This window comes from Talpa europaea (genome assembly GCF_964194135.1).
Source record: "Talpa europaea genome assembly, chromosome: 10".
Taxonomy (NCBI): domain Eukaryota; kingdom Metazoa; phylum Chordata; class Mammalia; order Eulipotyphla; family Talpidae; genus Talpa; species Talpa europaea.
This window is the reverse complement of record NC_140077.1, coordinates 3,154,930-3,175,941: the sequence shown is the minus strand read 5'-3', so window position 1 is coordinate 3,175,941 and position 21,012 is coordinate 3,154,930. Positions and strand designations below refer to the sequence as shown.

Sequence of the window (21,012 nt, the reverse complement as noted above, 5' to 3'; positions counted from 1 at the left end):
AGATTTCCCTGAGGAGAAAATCCAATTAGTTGGATTCCCTATGTCAGCAAATGGAAACAGAAGGTGAATGCATAATTTCGCGAGAACATTCTTTTCTCTGCTTATTAGGTTAGCCGCTCTAACAAGGAATTCTGCCCCTCTCCACACGAGAAAAGGAGATGAATTTTAACTGTGCTAGGAGTTAATTTTGCTGTTAAAGTGACACCTAATTATTCTCTCCTTTAACAGTATTTATGGTGCTCAGCGCAGAATAGGACACCCCAAAAGCTCACCATCTGCTGAAGGAATGACCGAGGGATGACCAGCACCAAGCTTGGGTGGGGGGGCTCCAGGTTTCCAGCCCAGAAGCCTGCCTGGTGCCCTTTTGGGCCCAGAAAGATGGGCCCAAAGTGAGGTGCAGCGAGGTGAGAGGCAGCGAGGAGGGAGGAGAGCATTCCAGATAGCAGAAGCTATACCTGCAGGCATGGAGGGTACAGAAACAACATGAGCGGGGGGTGGGGATAGGAGCTTACGGGGTTCCAAGTTCTTGGGGTGCTAAGTTTGGGGCAGAGGGACATGCAGCTGCTGAGATGGGCAAGCTGGGGAGCAATCCCACAGGCCTCAGGTGTCACCGACTTTACCCAATGCGACGGGGAGCGCTGGACCAGCAGCCACCTGAACCCACCCCTCTGCAGCAGGTGCTTGAGACCTGGATGGAGGGTGGGAGGCAGCAGGGGCTGATCCTCTGAACAAAGGGCCACACCAGGGGGGTCCTTGGGAGGGGAATTTAGGAGCAGGGGCAGGGCTGGGAGCCTCACTCCCCTATGGAGACATTTGAGTCGGGGATCCCTAGTGGAGGTGGGAGGAGGTAGGAGGCTCTGAGCTCACCCGCTGGAGGCCGAGACTCCCCAGAGAGCTGCTGGGAGTGAGCCGTGGGCTCAGAGAGCCCCAGTTTAGGAGCTGACTGGTGCGGAGACATGCGTCTCCTTACGGGTAAGCAGCAGTCCCCCCTCTGGTGCAGCATCGTATTTTCTGGTTTTGAAATCTTTGGGTTCAGAAAGCTGGAAACGATCATTTAGGATTTGCATTAAAACTTTAGGGTTCTTATTTATACAATGTTTTACATTTCTGAAACAATTGAGTGCTGGAATAAAAAAATTCCCCCAAATTGCTTTCCCAAGATCACTACTGAAATGACCCTCCACTAAATCCTCCATTACAGAATTTAATTATATAGTTCAAGCGAGATGGATCTCATCAAAATGACATATTTTATTCCCCAAAGCACAGGGGAGCAGGCAGAAACCCCCTCCGGGAGCCCTTTCTCCATCCCCACCCCTGGAACAAGTTAAGTCCTTGGGCCCTGCCAGGATCTGTTCCAGAACTCGCCTTGTTCTGTCCTTGTGGACTTGTCATGTCCCAGATTGGGCTGAGCCAGAGGGAGGAAACCACTTCCTAAGCCCAGCAGAGCGCCTGGCACACAGCCCGAGTCCCATCCATAATGGATCACAAACCCAGGGCGCTGGTGCAGGAAAGAGAACCAGCTTGGATAAAAAGTGTTCCAAGAAAGTGGCTCAATTAAAGTTGAAAGATTCGCGGCGCAGAGGTGCCGCCACTGATCAAGAGGGGTGGGGGTGGGCGGCGTCACACTCTCTTCCCCTTTCTAGGAACTCCGGATGGCGCCAGGTCAAGGCCGACCTTCACACTGAGGAATCGCTTGAGACCGACTTCCATGAGCGAACAGGCAGCTGGGACTGGCCTCGCTCAGAACGAGAAGAGACTCATCGACGGCAGGTCAACTTTTCATAGTGTTTCTTTGAAGACAACACACGTGGCTCGAGGGCTTAGTTATTCTGCACAACATAATCACGGAAAAGCGTCGCAAGACAGCTCTTGTTTGTCAATTAACACCAGGAGGCACACGGACCCGCTCGCAATTAAATCCCACATCCATGGTTGGCTCCGCCATCTTCCGTGCGTCCCACTTGATATTCAAAGGGCTCGACCCAGTTTTCTGCTGAAGATTGACTTCGCCACGAGTTATTATTCCACAAATTACAAAATCATTCATATATAAATTTGGGTAATGGCTTTCTTTTATGAGAATTTGGGTACAGCTAGCTACAAATACTTTTCTCTGAGGGCTTAAGTGCCTGGAGCTTTAACAAAACAGCACACAAGAAAAATCATAATTAAAAATCGTGAGCAGGGTTTTTGTACTTACTAAAGTGAATCTCCCTGATTGAAAATTATCTATTCCTCCACCAGAGTGAAGTAAATCAGAAAGAAGTTGAGAGCGGAGCCAATATGGCCCCTCAAGACCTGGAAGAGCTACTTTATGAGTGACGAGGCCACGGGGCCATTCCCTCGGAGACAGCGCGCGAGGTGTGACTGACAGGAGGGAAATGAGAAGAAAAGCATCCCAGATGCGGCCTTTTCCATATCTTTTCCAAGCTCAGCTTTGCTTGAGCTTCTTTGACAAGGTGGTCTTTGCAGATATGGACGCAGTGGGTCTTCCTTAAGGACAGTCGCTGTCACCTGGGAAGGGGTGTGCGTGCTCTGGGTTCTAGATCTGGGCAGCGGGAGCAAAGCAGCACCACCCTCGCCCCCTCCCGCGCCTGCTGCTGTTAGCTGAGCACGTGCTGGTCAAGAGCACCTCCCTTCCCCACCTTGGCCAAGCCCTGTGGGGGAGGGACAGCCATCACCTCCTCGACAAGGGAGAGGGAAACACTCAGAGAGGGTGAGTGATTTGCCCAGAGCCACACAGCAGAGACCAAATCTGGCCCTGTCTCCAAAACCCTCCACTCAGAGACCTCGGGTCAGTGCGGCCTGGCCTGGGAGAAACACCACACGCGGCTCTGAAGGTCTGGAAATTCAGCAGCAGCCAGTAACGTTCTAGCTTTTTCTGAAATATTTTTTCCCCACAATGCAAAAATGTGGCTTATACTGTTTCTCTTATACTGCTTCTCGATTCGTTTTAGCTACAAAATTAAAATTATTTTTGGTTATAACTTCAGCATTTTGGGATCCTAAGTGGAACTGTGCATCTGTAAGAACAATGGGGCATTTACATTCAATTTTCTTTTGTTATTCTCCATTTGCTAAAATACTCAACATGATCAAAACAATTTTTTTTTTTCCTGGAAGAAGAAAATTCTCCCTCTCCCCAGCACTCTCTCATTTAGTTTCACAAACTATAATAAATAAAACTGTTGATACAGCATTTTGGAAACTGCAGAGGACAATTAAATTTCCTGCAAAATAATTTCTAATATACTGCTTCCATTTAAAGCCAAACATGCACAGAATTTTGTCTTAAATCTTGTGGCATTTATAGCTAATCGTTCCTGTCATTTGAGACCCTTCAATGACTGTACCCTCCACGGGATGGGCAGACTCCACGTGCCACCCTGGCTGGTGGAAATCTCCGAGGATGGTAGGGTTGGTTTGGAAATTGCATCTTCCATTCAAAACCTTCAAGTGGAGGAAGAATGGCAGGCTCCCCGCCGCCAGCAGAGCTCCCCTTCTCTCTCCCCAACTGTTACAGGCAACCCCCATGTGCAATGGGTTGGACTGACTGTGGGTCCTCGCTCACGCACTTCAAAGAGACTTACAATGAGACTCTACTGCAGACACACACAAAAAGATTAATAAAGGATTTATTGACCAAAAGGGGAAATGAAGAAATGACTAACTCAGGAAGAGAGAGAAATTGGTGAATGCTTCCTACCAGTTCGGCTGATGTGGAACCCCAACAGCACACTGAAAGCTGGTGAAAAACCCAGGACCCCCAAGACCCACATCTGGTTATACCAACCCTGGCTGCTGACTCCACCCTCAGTTCCCAGCATCCTCCCTTCGGTGGCGATGGCGTTGTGGGGTTTGTCGTCCTTGGTGTCTCGGATCTCTTGGGTCTGGTGGGGGCGGGGCCATAACACCTATGGTGGAGTTTGTGCAGGACATCCCCTCCCCCCCACAACTCCCTCCTTTCACTTTTTTGAGAGAACTGATTTAGAGCAGGCAGGCTTGGGGTTTTGGGGTGCTCTTCTCCCTGTCCTGTAACACTTCCAGAATGTCATCTGCAGCTTTTGCCACGTGGCATATCCACCGTCCCAGGCTGCTCTTGGTGGGATGTCCACAGTATGTGTTTTGTCAAGTTTAATTCACACAATTTGTAGAAAAATAGGTCTGTGGGACACAGAGAAGTCAAAAACCCAGCAAGCACCATCTCCACAGGGAACAAGAGCCTGACCTCTTCGGATGCCCCTGCCAGCTCAGGTACAACCCTTGCTGCTCTTCAGCTTCCAAATTTTCCTTCTTCCTTTTCATAAATGGCAGTTGGTGATAACAGAAGCACCAGGAGCGGCAAGCATTGGCTTGAGCCCTTTCTATAGACGTGATTGTGTTTAACTTTCATAGCAACCCACTTCCCGACGAGGATGTGGTGCGGGGCCTGCTGGTTCTGTGCGGGCAACGTGTCCCGAGCCCAAGCTCCTACCGCTGCCTTGTCCCTCTGCTTCCCCCTGGCTCACACTGGCCTGTTCTGTTCACTTCCCTTTACACGGTCGCTAGAGTTAAAATGCCAATTCCTGACTTTGCAGAGAATTAGAAAGGAATCCTAGCTTGGGTTGGCCGGACCTGTCCATTTCCCATTGATTATCATGGGTTCAATATAGAAAGAAGCCATCAAGAGCAGCAGGTGGGGTTCTGCTCACCTCTGATCTGGAGAGGAAACCCCCAAGTGGGGTGTTTTGGGTGCACTGGGATAGCAAAGGCTGGTGTGTATTCCACATGGGAAGGTGGGTGAGAAGTCCCATGATGCCAGTGAAGAATCAGGTCCACCGACATTTCTGCAATGGTGTGAAACATGAGCTGAAAATAGTCACGTCGGTCTGACCCCAGAAGGAAGAGGGGCCTTGACCTTGGTCCACATTCTGATTGATTGTCCATCGTGGCTGGAGTGAAGCTTCTTCAAATCTGCACACTAACTCTGCTGAGCTCCTAGCCACGCTGCTTTATGGATGTAGAAACTGAGGTTTGGAAATGCTGAGAAGCTGGCCGCAGGCCTGAGAGCTCCTTAGTACATAGCGGCAGCGGGTGGGATGTCGGAGACACACCTTACACCAGCTTTCAGCCCTCACTGTCCTGGAACACTCGCCTCCCTCCCCGCCCAGCCAATAAAACCCTTGGCTGAGGATTCCAGAGGATGACTTTACCTCATCGAATAACTCAACAGTGCTCAGAGGGATGCAAGCTACGGGCGGGGCCTCCGGGCTGAGCTCAGCACTCAGGGCTGGGTGGGGTCTTCCAGCCCCTGCAGCTCCGGCTCCCTGCAGGCTCTCCGTCAAGTCTGCGGGATGCTGGGGCGGCAGGATTCTGAGTAGCAGAAGTCTGGAAGAAAGACAACCCCCTTTGGGTTCCATCCTCGGTGGCGGGTCACACTGGGGGGCTGTGTCCTCCCCACGTCCTAGCAGGAGCCCAGCGCAGGGACACAGCTGAGCCCCGTAAGCTGTTTCACAGAAAGCTGGATGCACTTCAGGCCATTTTCCTTGCCATGCTGCTTGGTGAAAAATTTTACTAACTGGAGACAGGAGAGAGGGCATTCTCTTGGCCTTAGTGGCCGCCTACTGCTCGCAGGCCGGCAAAGGGGCTGCCGGGCGTGTCCAGTTGGCCTCCAGGGGCCGATCCATAGCCGCGTGCTCCATCGAATGTGCTCTTGCCGCTCGCTCAGACAGGCCTGCAAGTCTCCAGCCAGGTGGCCGAGGCAGGCCAGAGCAGCGGGGCGGGAGAGCCCAGGCTTGCTCTTATTTTCTAAATTGGCCTCTGAGCCCCTCAGAGCCTCCTGCAGAGGCGCTGGCCTGGGCTTTGAAATGGACACCTTTCTCCTCATGAAGGGCGCCTGAGCCTGTGTACGAGGCTCTGGAGAGAGCACCCCTCTTTCACCTGCTCACACCCCAAGGCTGAGTCAGACGACCTGAAACAGCCACGTGCATCCCCGTCAGCAGAAGCTGTGCGGTATTCCCAGAGAGGCCAGGGTGAGGAGCCTGGATCTTTGGGGCCACGAAGGGCTGCTGAATGTAAAACTGCAAAATTAAACCCTAAATCCTATCGGGATTCTAGCTGCTGCATTCTTTGTAGGAAATATTCTTGTGTTTTCTTTCTTTCTTTCTTTGTTTTTTAAAAAGAAACCACAATAAGAACTTAAAAACCCCCAGGGTGGGTATTTCCTTCTGCCAGCAACTGTGCTCCACAAGTGTGATGATTTCTTCCTGGGCAGCCCCTGGGAATTCGTTGTTGGTGTTTGTACCTGGAAGGGTTTTGCATTTAGTTCTGATGCTTTTGAGAACCCTCTGGGAGGAGCCAAGAACAGACACCAGAAACAAGGGCCTGTGGCTTCCTTACCAGGAAAACAGCCACACCAAGCAGCAGCCCACAGTGCTGTGATTCCACCCAGCTCCCCAGGGGGGAAGGAGCACGCTCCAGAACACCTCTGCTTCTTTTTCAATCCTAGCCCCTGAGGGTGGTTACAAAGAAGTTTGGCTAATTCTAGCAGCTCACTTTCCACAAGTACCTAAGATATTTAGTCAGTGACGGCTGGGAATATTTTAAGTGGCTTTTGTTGTTCTTCACATAGGCCAGTGTGAATGACCTTGTTGGTTTAGTTAAGCGACGCAGGGCATGCCAAAATGTTACCGTAGGTCCTGAAAAATGGAGAGCTCTAATAAGCATCATGGTCTCAAATTGTAAAACTGGCTACAAACCACGACCGGTGACTCGCTGGCTCCTATCTGATGGAAGCAGTCATCCATTACGTTCACGAGACCTTCCGAGCTCATTTGCTGTCTGAACATTCTGATGTATGACTTACTTGGGATGCATTTTTAAAAAGCTGCTGGCATTTGAGCGCGACAAATCTTACAGCGCTTGCTATGGGTCAGAGCTTTTTTTCTTCCAGACAGTTCTTCCTCACTGCTGAGTTTCCAAGATGTGCCGGGTGCTGAAAAATTTGGGGACCTGCTTGTGCTGCGTCCCAGAACATTTCTTCACCTCCCTGGACGGACTCTGGCCAGAAAAAACACAAACAGGCTTCCAGTGCTTCCGACTTCCAGTCGCGGGTCTGTTTCTCAGATGACAAGATCATGGTGTCTTCAAAAAGGAGACTAGAAGGCTACTTCCTGCGAAGAGCCCAGCGCTAGGATTCAGCTGGGATGCTGCATTTCCCTACAACAGTCTTGCACGCAAAGTTGGGAATTGGGATTACATCATGTGCGCCTCAACTCAAATTCTAAAAACGAGCCCCAGAAAGGAGTTCTTCATTAGGAGCTCAAATCATTCCATGTGTCTGGGGAAAAAATAGCAAACTATGTTGGGGAAGAGGAGGGCACAACTTAATGATTAAAAAATGCAATTTACAAGGGCTGGTCTCTGTAATCTTTCCTAATAGTTTCATGAAAAAAAAAAATACTATAACCATCTACAAGCTTCTTGAATTAATCAACACTTCTCAGGGGGCAGCAAATAATCCTGTACCTTGTATGTCAGAAGGCTGAGGAAATGGATCAAACTAGAAAATGGATAAAGTGTCAAGTTCGTGCGATTTATTTTTCCCATAAGGGCAAACTTTTCCAAGATGAAATAATCCTATTTCAAGCGTTTGGTGCAGGACAATGAACCTGGACCAGTTATGACCTCACACATTCCTGGGAATTACTGTTCATGCTGCTGGGTGTGACGTGCCGTGGTCACATCAGAAAGTGCCCGTATTATCAAAGAAACCACATTGTAGTGTGAGCGGGGAGTGATGTGATGTCTGGTGTCTGTTTAAAATGATGACAGAGGGCCTCCCCGGTGGCCTAGGGGTTAAGTCTCAGCGCTATCACCTGTCGGCCTGAGTTCAGCCCCGGCCAGGGAGCTACCCACATGGCACAGCAGACCTCTCCTGTCTCCCCGCTGCTCCCCTCAGCAGTGGATTTCAGGTAGATCCGCCTGTTCTGTTCCCCGCTCTGTCTCTGGTGAATCCTCTCAACCCCCGCATCTCTGGCCTGCACCCCAGCTCTTCTTTAAAAAAATAAAATGACGCCAGAGAAGGGGCAGACGTGGATCAGGTGCACCCCAGTCCTGCAGTGCTGCCTGGGTGATGGGTGCAGGGTCGGGCTCCACCCCATCCTGTTGAGTTGGCACCGGTCACCCCTGCGGTGGGGCTGTCCTGGGCCCTGCAGGGCATTTAGCGGCATCCCTGGCCAGTAGGTGCCAGTGAGAGTGCGCAGGGGTGATGCTGCCCAACTCCCGTGGTGCCCGTCACCTCCCCAAGAGCCTGCCACATGGGAGGGGGCAGCACTCTCTCCTCTCCGGAGGGTATGTGGGCGGTTTCAGGATAAGATGCTTCAAAGTCAGTGGAGACACAGCATGAGAGATCTTGCTGCTTCAGGCTCTCGGCTGTTTGGAGAAGGTTCCTGGGGGTGTGGCCATGTGTGCCAGGGCTCGGAGCAGAGAATGTCCTGGACCCCAGTCCTGGACCCCAGCTGTGTGCAGGCCTGGCTGGGGAATGACGTCTGGGCCCAGGAATACGCATTGAAAAGAGTTGCAGCAGGGGATCATCCCATCCGTGGCTCTGAGCTGGCTACTCATCCCTGCGGCATCAGTGGTCACCGACCAGCATGTCCCCCTCCAGTCCTGGTGGCTCGGCTGCCTCCGGGGGCTGAGTGGGCTCCTCCCTGCCAGGAGCAGACCCAGCCTGAGAACCTGTACTGTGTGCACGGCCTGTCCCAGCCTCCTCGTGACACCGTCACTGTCACCAAGAGCTTGGAGAAACATAGGCCAGGCGGGGCGCGCATTCAAAATGTGTAATCCAGTATTTTTCGCAGACTCGCAGCTGTGCGGCCGCCGGCCCCATCTGACGTCTGTCCTTCCCCCTCCCGCTGCCCTTGAACTTACACTCGTCACCCTTCGTCTCCGGATTTGGAACATTTCTGCTGCCTTTCATTTTCTTTCCTGATGTGGACATTTTTAACAAAGCCTTCCTTATTTGGGGTACGCGCCATTTCCTTGGGATTCTGTGAGGACACACTCTCAAGCCAACCACCCCCAGCCCCCCCCAGGGCGCCCGGGCCTCCTCCGATGTCAGCTCCCATCACCTGCCTGGGAACCGCCCGGCTTACCCGCCGCAGGGACAGCAGCGGGTGCTGATCCAGGGGGTTTGCGGGAGGAGCCAGCTTACTGCCCTGGCCAGCATCTCCTCCCTGTCAGGGTGCCCAGAGGGAGCTGACCACCATGGTCACCTGGCGGCCTCGGGGTCCAAAGTGGACTCAGCGGCTGGCTGCTGGGTGTGAACAATGCCCAGAGCACAGCACGTCTCATAGAGAGAGGGATGCTCTAGGCCTTTCTAGGACCAAGGGGAAGAAGAGAACACACTTTTGGAAAGAAGGTCACCTTGACTTCATGTGTGAGGGGGGCACCTGGCACGCCCGCTCACCTGCTGCTTCCGGAAAATACTCAGCCACCGTGATGAGTGCGAGGTGCACGGGGCTACCCACCTCGTGGCTCCAGCCTCTCGTGTCCCTCCGAACACCTCCTCTGCAAAATAGGGCCTCCACACCGGGGAGGCAGCCTCTCGCTTCCCTTGCAGGGTGACACGGAGGTTGCAGGGAAGGTGATGTTCAGCCGTCACCAACTCAAAGGCAGCAGGAAACAGGTGGCCACGCTCAGAGGGCTCCCTGGGGAGCTGCTTTCTCTCTGGACCAGAGCAAACCCGTCCTCACTGCCTGAGCCCTGGACGCAGCTGAGAGCCACAGAAGCCGGGGGCTGGCCTGGGCGAGTAGGGCATCACTGCTCAAGAAATGAGGTGTCTGGGGGACAGAGAGGAGGCAGAACAACCTTGTGAGCCAGGTCCTGCCAGAGTGGCCAGCAGCTCAACAACTAGGACAGCCCTTCCCGAGGAGCCACCGCCTCCACCACCGGCGTGGACATGGGGTTTCCTGGGAGAGGACAGGAAGACGTCGGGGCCACAGACAGGCCTGTCCGGCCCTAGGCCCCACCGGCCACACAGCCAGGTGCAGAGCGTGTCAATTTGCCTCAGCCTTGGCCTGCCTGCCGGCCCGGCTGCCTTGAAAAATATTATTTAATCGTAACAATAACAATTGCCCAGAAAAGAAAAACCAAAACAGGCAAAACCTTTGGAACACCAAGAAGAGATTTTGAAGGGTTTTTTATTTTAAACACATGTTTCTAAAACAGCCAGTGATCGTGCCAGAGACACAGCGCCGAGTCTTCCCTCTTTCTGTGTACACGGTTTGCTTTGGAAACTGCCTGTGGATGCCCGAATTTTTTTCTCTCATCCAAAACGATGAAGGAACAGCAGAAGCAGCTCTGAGGCCTGACCTAGTTATTTCCTCTGAGTGGGGAGATGTGATGTTTGTGGACCTGACCACAAACTTGGGGGTATGGGGAGAAGGGGTGACTCAGCCCATCGTGGGTCACACAGTTGGGCTGTGCATGGTTGTGCGGAAGAGCCAAGACCCTCGCTCCCCTCCCAGAATCCCATGAGGGGCCCACGGGAGCCCCGGTGTCCTGCAGGGAGTCCGGCTGGCGTGCAAACCCTCGAGGCAGGAGGGGGGTTCTGGGCCTTTCTTTTGACCACACGGCCCTGGAAGGTCTCAGCCCAGAGCTGCGGGATGGAACCCCACTCCCTGCGTGTGATGTCAGCCGAAAGAAACGCCGGCCTGGCCCTCACCCCACACACCACACGGTGCTCCTCTGAGGGGCAGTGCTTGTGGGCCTCAGGCCCAGGTAGGGAAACTTGGCGGATAGTAAAACAGAGCGGGCGCTGCGTGTGGCGGTGATGTCACCGAGCTGACGTCACAACCCCATGCGCGGGAGAGTATTCTTGGGGACTCCGCCGGAAAAAGTGTCCCGAGTTAACACACATTTGGGGTCTTCTCAGGCCCCCTGCCTTGGCCCTGAAGCTTTACAACCCAAGCGAGGAGAGTAACCAGAGCTCTGCCCACGCGGGGGCTCAAAACCAATTCCTGGCTTTGGCATCCTGCAGCGTGGGAGGAATTATCACAAGGCCGCTTAAGAAATCATTTAAATATGATGTAAAGTAGAGTTTACTGTCACTTAAAATAAAAGCACTAGACAAAATTCGAGGACTACGGAGGGCTGAGAAGATGCCCCAGGAGCGGCAGGGTGGAGGGGTTCGGTCCCGAGGCCCCGCACCGCTGCTCCCCCGTGCGCTCCCTCCTAGGCGCACAGTCAGGAACAGCGGATTAAGTCCATTCCGCATTATTTGTGCTTCGGAGTAGCTATTCTAAAGGAAGCAGGAGTGTAACTAAAATATGAAAATCTTTTAGACCAAGAATACTGAATTTATAGGAAATTAACTGGAAGAGAAACTTATTGGGTTGTCAGAAAAGTCATGACATATTTTTGCATAGAAAACATAGAAAACTACGTCATGACTTTCCTGACAACCCAATAAGTCATAAGGGTTTTTAACAAAATCTTTTATTGTCTCCTGAAGTCTGGAGAATTACGGTTAAACATCAAGTGGTCGCCTAGAGCGATGACAGCGGGTGGCGGACGCCTTCCTCCTGGGACTGACCACCTGCACCCCAGAGGGGAGAGGCGCGGAGAAGCCTGGGCCACCGCTCCCGGTCGCCAGGAAAGGGCTCCCTCATGTGCAGGGCTGTCTCGCCGCTGGTGGGAGCCACGGGGAACCCGTCACTGCATCGTACTTCACCAGCGGAGAGAGGAAGAGATGGAGAGTGGGGCAAGGAGGAAGCTGGCCGAGCCTGGCCAGGCGCCCTTGGTGTCTGTTTATGGCTGCAGTTGGTGGCAGCTGCTTTATGGGCAATTCCTTTCACAAAACCTAAGACCAAGTGATCAAGACATAACAAGGAAAATGTGAAATTACTTTACTTTGGAGCAAACTAGATGGTCGCGTCAGATAATGAAAGGAAAGAAGAGGTAAGAGGATGGAGAGCTGATGCTGGGGATGCAGAATGCAGATAATGATTCCAAACCCATGACAGCAGTCACCGACAGTGACTGATCTCTGACAGTGTCCAGAAGAAGGCTAAGCACACACTCATTTAATGTTTCGAAAGACTCAGCTATTCCTGAGATTCTGCCCACTTCACAGAAGAGATAGCTGAGGCCCACAGAGGCCCACAGAGGTGTCAACAACACAGCTAGGAGGCGGCAGGTGCAAGACTGGAAACAATTATAAACTAGGCCAACTCCAGAACCCGTTTCAAGGATTCTGATCGAAAATTGGAGACTCATAAGAATAAGCTTCTTTTCCCCATCTGACTGTTTAAGAGACAACAGTAAACAACATTTTCATTTAAGAATGCGGCAAGGAAGCCCAGAGAGAGAGCTTAGACAAAAATTCGCAAAGAAACAAAATACAATGCAATGAATGAAATGAAATGAGATCAAAAGCTACCCCATGCTTGATTCTAGTGCAGGGGAGGGTGGGAATTAAGTTGCTACATTAGCAGGTTTTTGACCAACAAGAAAGGAAGGTTTTAACATGACTGGAGGCACTTGGATATAAGCAATAGGCCATTCAGCCTCTGGCATCTTAACTCAGCTTCATTAAATAGGAATCACCAGGTGTTCATTCAATTTAATTTGTTAACCTCAATTTGAATAGAATTTTAGTCTCTGGTTTAATTTTGGAATCTCTTGTTAACAATAATTTTGTGTCTGTTGATGACCATCAATGACATGGGAAATGCCATGTCATATCTCTGTGTCTACATTAGACAAAATCAAACATCACAGCCATTTCAAAAATTTTCCTATATAAATGAGATCTACTCTCTTGTGTAAAGAATCAATGTAGCCTCAAACAATCAAGAAAAAACCATTGTCGTATCTCTATCAGAGGACTTTTTGCATATAAGAAATGGTACTGGTATTAATTCAGTTTTTCTGGAATTAAGAGAATTTAGTGCCATATTCAAACCAATCAAACATGTTAGAACAGCTGCAAAGTCCTTCTTTATTTCCCTTATGACTTACCCTAGTCTTGATTAAAGGGCATCGATTTTTTTTTCTATAAACATCTCCAAGCTGGATTAAAAACCCAAGTGTCTGAGTCTTTTTTATGTAAAAGAGCAAAATGTGGAAAGGCAACACATTTCCTTATGTGCTTATAAAAACAATTATTTATTACTCTTTCATGGTATCAGAAGTACTCAGCGATCTCATCTGCCATAGCATTGTGAATGTATGTGCAAAAAATTTAACCAAGGAAGTAAAAGATCTATTCAAGAGAATTAGAAGACCTTGATGAAAGAAATTGAAGAAGACACAAACAAATACAAAAACATTCTGTGTTCACGGTTTGGAAGAAGGAAGTAATAGTTAAAATAGCCAGTATAGTCAATGCAATCCCTATCAAAATTTCACCGGAATTTTTCACAGAAATAGAACAATGATTCTAAAATTTGTATAGAACCACAAAACCCCACCAAGTAATCCAAAATGGTCTTGCAAAAGCCAGAGACATCACAACTCCTGATTTCAAACTATAGTACAAATCCATAGTAATGCAAACAATATGGCACAGTCATAGAAACAGACATGCAGACCAATGCAACAGGCTAGAATCCAGAAGCAAACCCCTGCATATGCCATCAACTAATATATAACAGGGCTCAAAGAACACTCAGTGGGGACAGGATAGTCTCTACAAATGGTGCTGGGAAAACTAGATAACCACATGGAGAAAAATTAAATTAGATTCTTATCTTAGACTACCCCAAAATTAACTTGAAATGGATAAAAAACTTAAACATAAGACCTAATACCATGAAACTCTTAGATAAAAATATAAAACATAGGAAAGAAACTCCTTGATATTGGTCTTGGCAATGATATCTTGGATATGACACCAAAGTACCAGTAACAGAAGCAAAAATCAGTATGTGGGGCCACATCAAACTAAAAAGCTTCTGCACAGTAAAAGAAACTATCTCAACAATCAGTGATATGAAAAGGCAACCTACAGAAGGGAGAAAACATTTGCAAAACACATGCTCATACCTGCTGCAATAGCTGCAGACCTCCTGTTACTCAAGAATAACCGCGAACCAATCCAAGTAAAAAAATGCACATTTCCCAAGGGTCTCCCTGGTGGCCTAGGGGTTGAGTTCAGTGCTATCACTACTATTGCCTGAATTCAATCCCCAGCCAAGGAGCTGACCCACATGGAGCAGCAGACTTCTCCTGTCTCCCCGCTGCTCCCCTCAGCAGTGGATTTCAGTGGACCCGCCTGTTCTGCTCCCCACTCTGTCTCTGGTGAATCCTCTCACTCCCACACCTTTGGCCTCTACTTCAGTTCTTCTACACAAAAACAAATAAATAAATCTTAAAAAAAAAAAAAAAATGATGGGAGCTTCCTGACTCCAGGGGCTCAAGTTCTAAACCCCAGCAAGGCTTGTGGTGAGGAAAACCTTTTTGAGCATCCACATTCAAGAAGCAGGCTCTGGGGTGCTGGGGGGTACCCCAGCAGTCAGCTCTCTGTGCAAGACCACACTGGCTTGGCGCTGGCAGGTGAGTGTGGCTGCTCGTGGCAGTGGTGAGGACGATCACCTTGCTTGAGGGGAGGAAGCATCACGTGTCAAACAGTGAAACATGGGGGATGTGACCGTGCAGGGCCAGCGTGCTAGTTGCTAGCCCACGTCTCCAGGTGCTCAGCTGCTCCAGAAACCACGCCCGCAGGAGTGGGCCGCGGACACCAACCGCCGCCCTCCAGAGGCAGGGAGCCCAGGCGGCATGTCATGGCAGGCTGAGGGCGCTTTGAGTAGCTCATAGCTGCTGCCCTTCACTGCGTCTCCCGTGCACACGGACGGATGAGGGACTCTGCGGTCCCATCATCAGGGCACTCATCCCATTCATGAGGGCACCGACTGCATGACCTCCTCACCCCCAGGGCCCCACCTACTAACACCATCACCTCGGGGGGCTTAGGGTTTAAATATGTGAATTTGGGGGACACATGCCACAGTGACATATGCCACTCTTTTTTCCAAAACAAAAAAACAGAAAAAAAGCATAGGATTTGCTGCCTGGCACTTGCTCCAGGAGGATTTCAACCCAAATAGCCACTGCCTTATTTTCCATATATAAATATTTATGAGGCTTCATTTGCTTTTGCATCCGAAGCTATTGATTCTTCTGCCTCTTCAATTATAAAACCTTGTCACGTACAAGGAAGCTTCTGAGAAAGTGAATGAAGAGCAAGTTGGTTATTTTGTTGGTTTTCATTTCGCAGGCGGGGAGCAGGTCCTACGTGACCTTTGCATCTGGTCGGACACTTGCACTATTGAGCCACCGGCCATGGTACTGTGGAGGGGAGACGACACCACCGTCGGACGAGGGATTTCCGCTGTTTAAGCCTCTGATCTAAGCAGTGGGTACTGCCCCTGCACAGAGCCGCGCTGGCTCAGGAACATGAGATCCAATGAAACATCTGATGACCGTGAAAGCAGACCGTGCTCTACGCGGGAGCGGGCTCCTGCCTTATTCATTCCTCAAAGTCCTTTCAAGAGTTATACCGATGTTCATTGCTAGGCACACCTTCCCACTGTTTCTATGGTATTTGTCTATTTATCCAGCCATCCAGCCACCCATTTAGTCATCCAAGAAGCTTTAAATAAGCACCTGTGTGGGGAGAGAATGACAGATGTGACAAGAGAACTGAAGAGAAACATCAGGAACGAGGAGAGCCAGAGGGAGCTGTGTCCTGGGGTCCCGTCCCCGGTTCCTACATGGTTGACATCTCAGCCTGTGTTTGCCTGCATTGGGGATGCACTACATCACCTGGAAATTGCCCAGAAGCTCCCACACACCATTCCAAGAGCTGAGGGCGTGAAGAAAATGAAGACCAAGCTGTGGTTTCATCCTTCCCTAAGCACCTTGAAAGCAGAAACAACAGCTGTTCTCTCAGAGCCCACACCACAGGCATCCAGCACAAGAGTAATGGGTGGGTGGGTGGATGGATATATGGGAGAATGATGAATAGTTGGAGGGATGGACAAAAGCCGTAAGTGATAGCGTGCTGTGAAGTCCAAACATGGAGCTGTTATGGCAATTTATAGGTAATGATAGAAGAATCGATTACCGAGTCCTGTGACTAACACTCAAGAACTTGGCATCACAGAATGTTTCCTGAGTCCATGTTTAAGCACAGATGATGTAATACAATGAATTATCTAGTATTCTTTCCTTACATCATTACTATCTGTGTTTTATGCTTGCTCTTCTCCAAGAAGAACATGAAATCTCTGTTTAACTTATAAGCCAAGGAATCTGGATTTGGTCCTTTCAAGTCTGTCCCCAGGACCAGGGTTTTATCCCACGAAGGAAGGTATTTCTTTCCCTCCCAAGATCCTCTCCATCCCCCCTTGTCTAGTGCCCTCCAAATCCAGAAAACACCAGAACTGAACCCTCAGAGAAGGAACACGCCTATATTTAAGTGCCACGAAACCTTACTGTGTTACAGCAACAACTTCTAGATAATACTAACGAATTCACCTACTGCTGATTTTTCCATTTTTCCTAAGAAATGCAGGGATTCTCTACAGAAAACCGGGCTCTTGAGAATTACATAAAAGTGGTCTCAAATTTTTAATATGGCACAGAGCTTCTTCATCCTGCTCAGATTTCATACTTAACCATCCATTATGACTTGAGTCATCCAAATATGATTTATTTGGACTTACACACTCCAGTTTTTATGAAGAAATGGCAAAAGCTTTATCCTATTTCACAGATTACAAATGCCTTCTTTCTAGACTAGAATGAAAGGATTCTGCAGTAAGTTCAATTTCAGTTTTGTCAAAAATGTAGTAACTGGGTGTCTTCAAACTCAATGACCCCCGTTGGCCACACATTGCTGGTGTCTCTCCAGTAACTGTGCCTCATCTGTTGACAGCCGTGTTGCAAGAAAACCGCTCCCGGGGCAGCCTAGGGCAGCAGAAAGAACAAAAGACCCACCTGGGAAGGTCAGAGTTCCAGCTCTGGCCAGCCCCCTCCCTTCCCATGTGCATGTGGACAGCAGGAACAAGACAACGCCATCCCGCCACCAGATGGACACCCAAATGCGGGGCGGGGGCGCTTGGGCATGTGCGATGGCCTTTGCAGGATGCACAGGCAAAAGCCAACCTTGCACCCAGACGATGGTCCTACTGGATTAAATCCAGACGCCTAACAAAGCCAGGGCGTTGCCCAGACACCCCCTTCTTTCTGGGCTTCCTTCATGTTCAGGACTGCCTTCCACAGTGGTTTGGAATTTATGATGCAAAGCGGAGGCCTAGCTCATGGCGCGGGTAAGGAGGGGGGACTGTTGCGGGCCATGGGCTGACCTATCCCCCAAGTCAGATGGCAGCTTTTTATTCTGATGTCCATATAGAGTAGAAGATGTTGGATGGCTCTGCATTTTTGAACATGTTTTCACAACTCAGCAATGGAGTGAAATGCCAAGGGTCTGAACTTGCTCTTGGGCTCTGTTTTTGGCCAGCCGGGGCTGTGGTCCGAAGGAAAGGACCCTCATCGTCCCGGAGGCGAACGGCAGCACCTCTTGTGACCATGGTGCGCCCACATGCAAGAGTCAGGGTTGCTGGAACATGGAGGTCTATTAACATCTGTTTTTGAGAAGAAAGGGAAAGTGATTTTCAGAAAACGTGTAACGGGGCCAAGAGTGATGCATCTACGCCCGATGTGGGCGTTCAAGGGGAAATGAGAGGCTTTGCAAGAGGCAGGGCTGCCAAGAGCGGCATGTTTGGGGGCAGCGTCTAGCATGGCAGAGACGGCCGTGCCACCCAGGGGCTGGGGAGCCACAGGGACCCCGAGAGGACATGAGTGACAAAGAGCAAACGGAGCTTCCGCGGCCGGGAACTCACTGGCCAGCGGGTGCAACGGCGGCGGTCACTTTACCAGCTCCTGACTGGCCCTGAAACAGGCCTCCCGGCTCTGGGGCATGAAGCCTTGGAGGGGTCGAGTTTTCAGAGCTGTCTGCAGACTAGCTGGGGGAGTGGGCTAGGGGGCCATCATTGTCCCCTGTGATTCTGAAGTTGGAGGCTATTCTGTTTAATGTGCGTTATAACTGCGAGCCCATGACCTCTCTCTGGAGGCCCCTGCCCCACTAGCGAGGAGCAGCTGAGAGGGGCAGGTGGTCCACCCTGCATCCCCGGACCTGGTCGGTGATGTTCTGCACCAGGAAGACCTCCACAGTGACCTTGGACTTCTGTCTTCCAACTGGACAGCATGCAGCCACCAGGTCTTCACCTGCTGCCCCTCAGGGCGGCACATTCTACTGACCAGCATGGCAGCCTCGCCTTTGAGCGACTCCTCTCGCCAACAGCAGCAGAGTCGTGGCTGGGAGCAGAGGCACAGCGCTTTGTCACAGTGACATGTCTGGAGAGGTGGCTATCTCCATGGGGGCACTGACCTCCCCGAGCCACCCCACGCTGCTGCTTCAGCAGGGAGAACCATTTGACATTTTGACATATCTTCCTCAGTGCCATGGAACTTGATTGTTCCATCAACAACTCTTAGATAATACTAACAAATTTACCTACTGCTCCGGTGAATGGATTGTTTTCCTTGGCTCTCCAGGCAGTCCTGGGGTATCGGCACTAGCAGCCGCATTGTACCAATGGGGACACCGGGGCTGGGGGGGTGGATGTGCTTTCCAGAGGTTGCCCAGTCACAGGCACGGGCAGATCAACCCCGCATCGGACCCAAGTTTCCCATGGCCTTTCCCTGCCTGGGTCTTATTCTCCAGCTGAGAATGTCAGTGATGCAGCAGTTGATGATCTCGTTCATTTTAATACTGAAGTGCCGCTTTCACTGGAAAACACCAGCATTATGGGAAAGACGACTTAGCTAAGCCACCTCACGCTAGAGTCCGTCTCAAAGCACAGGCACAAAAGCAGCAGCGGCTGGGCTGAGGCCCTCCCTGGTGAGAGAGTCTGTGGCGATTTCTGCTGTTCTCCTGCCTTCTCTTTCTTGAGTGCTCCCGACTGTGAGGGAAATGAGATGAAAAACACATTTCAAGTTGCAAATGAAATACCAACGGCCTTTTTGCTGCCAGGAGCATTTCAGTGGATGGTTCTGGCCTTCCTTCCTTCTAGCTCCTTCTAGCTCCCTCTACAAGGCCAGGAACAGCCGGGGGCAGGCAGGCTCCGCCTCAAGGGATTTAAAGCCTGGGGGGAAGCAACAAGATGCCGGAGCCGGTGACCACTGGCGGCTGCGCTCCCTGCTTTCTGGATGCCGCCAGCCCACGGGGTTGACACCATAGAGGAAGACCTATGCTTTCGGAGACTAATCAAAGACAGAGACGTGGGAGCGCCCACCTCGCCATTGAGTGAGGAGCTGGTTTGGGACAGACACGGGTCGAGGCAGCATTGTCCCCCACGCGGAGAAGAGTCTCCGAGTCTAAGCGATGCTGGAGTTGACTTGAGTCATCCAGCGTTATCTGACATGACCGTGGAAGCCTTCGCCTGGTGTGCTTCTCCCAAACAACATCGGATTCACCCGGGGTCGTACCCCAGAGCTCCGCAGAATGAATGAACTCGATCCAAGGACAACGTCCATCACCCTCACGGAATAATGTGGGCTTGGGGAGACAAAATCGCTGCTGTGGAGAGCCCAAAAAAAATGTAACCGGGAATCTGCTCCTGCGCTGGTTCGGATAATATACCCTGTGCATAAGGGCTAGTTACAGAAGCGTATGGAAACCTTCAGCTTCGTTCGCCAGAAGAGCACAGTCAGATCTCAAACGTCACCCAAGAAATTCTGTCCTGGAAGGCTGTGTCGGCAGGAGGCTGAGCGCCTGGGTTCCGAGCCCAGGTCAGCACCTTCAGAGAGTCACGGATCTGTATCGACTACGCATCGATCTTAAACATTCTTGGATGTCTAGGACATGTTTATTATTTTATTTTTACTACTTTATTTAGAAATGATATGCTCTTGGGAACTGGTGTCTAGGAGATGGGAATCCATGAAATTGCTAAGAGAAATGAACCAGAACTTGGAAATACGACAGAAAGCTTAGACCGCGTGCCTTCCAAGCAGAACCAGCGCCCCTGTCGGCCAGCTGGCCGAGGTTGGGCGCGTTCAGGCTGGACTACAAGAACACCCCCTCCCGTGGGGCCTGGTGCCCCGGGGAGGCACGGCCTGCACACCTAAGATATTAAATATCCAGTCCTTTGCAGAAAAACTCGCTTCCCTTCTTTCCGATCATGCTATTTGGGCTGATTCACTAGCTGCTATTGATTAGGGGCTGGATTTTGTGAAAGCAGATGTTGCCCCCGAGAGGACTGATCCCTACGGGGATTCTGCCGGGAGAAAAGACCCTGTAACATTACAGTTTCGTTGCCCCGAAGGACGCGAGGAGCCAGGTACTGCCGCGCCCTCATCTCCTTCTTCATCCCGACACTACAACCTGCTCGCCCCCATCAGCAGCCGCGTGGACCCTGCACAGACATCACAGCAGGGCTGTGCTTGTGCTATTCTGAGCGTGTCGATGAGCGCACAGACTGACCGGCTGAGGGTGCAACACCCATGGGGCCCTTTCTCCATCTGGAGGGATGTGGGACAAAGACCTGCCCTTGACGGACAGCGTGGACGTGACGCAGCAGTCCAGCAGCCACCGAGCGTCACGCACGTGCGCTCCGAGGAGAGTGTGGCCGAGAGCCACAGCTGTGGGACTAGGACTCCATCGTGACCAGCTCCTGGCGGGTGCGGTCACGGGGAGTCGAAGCTTTGCTTGTTTACTCTGCATTTTCTGTCAAAAGCATCTCTTGCTTTTTATAAAATTTCTTTAAACAGGGAAGACTTTAATTTTATAAAAAACTAACATAAAGGTCAAAGGAAAGTCACAAAGAATTCACTTAGTGTCAAAAGAAGAGGTGGTTATTTTCCTGAGGAGGTGATGCATGTGCTGACATCTCAGGGGGACCCCTCAGGGGGGCCCCTCAGGACCCAGGGGGGCTCGGCTGGGGGGACGTGGCATGTGTG

General features: G+C 50.8%; 1 protein-coding gene across 1 annotated transcript in view; it reads right to left on the bottom strand.

Moving 5' to 3' along the window:
* The window catches only part of ADAM12 (ADAM metallopeptidase domain 12), a gene marked incomplete at both ends in the record, with an annotated part of 118,630 nt that extends 98,207 nt beyond the window's left edge, over positions 1–20,423 (bottom strand). The window contains 3 exons of the mRNA XM_084244528.1: positions 9,258–9,361; positions 9,452–9,649; positions 20,361–20,423. Of these exons, the coding sequence (XP_084100654.1) occupies positions 9,258–9,361; positions 9,452–9,649; positions 20,361–20,423 (365 nt within the window). The remainder of the gene's footprint in view (positions 1–9,257; positions 9,362–9,451; positions 9,650–20,360) is intronic.
* Between the last annotated feature and the right edge of the window lie 589 nt (positions 20,424–21,012).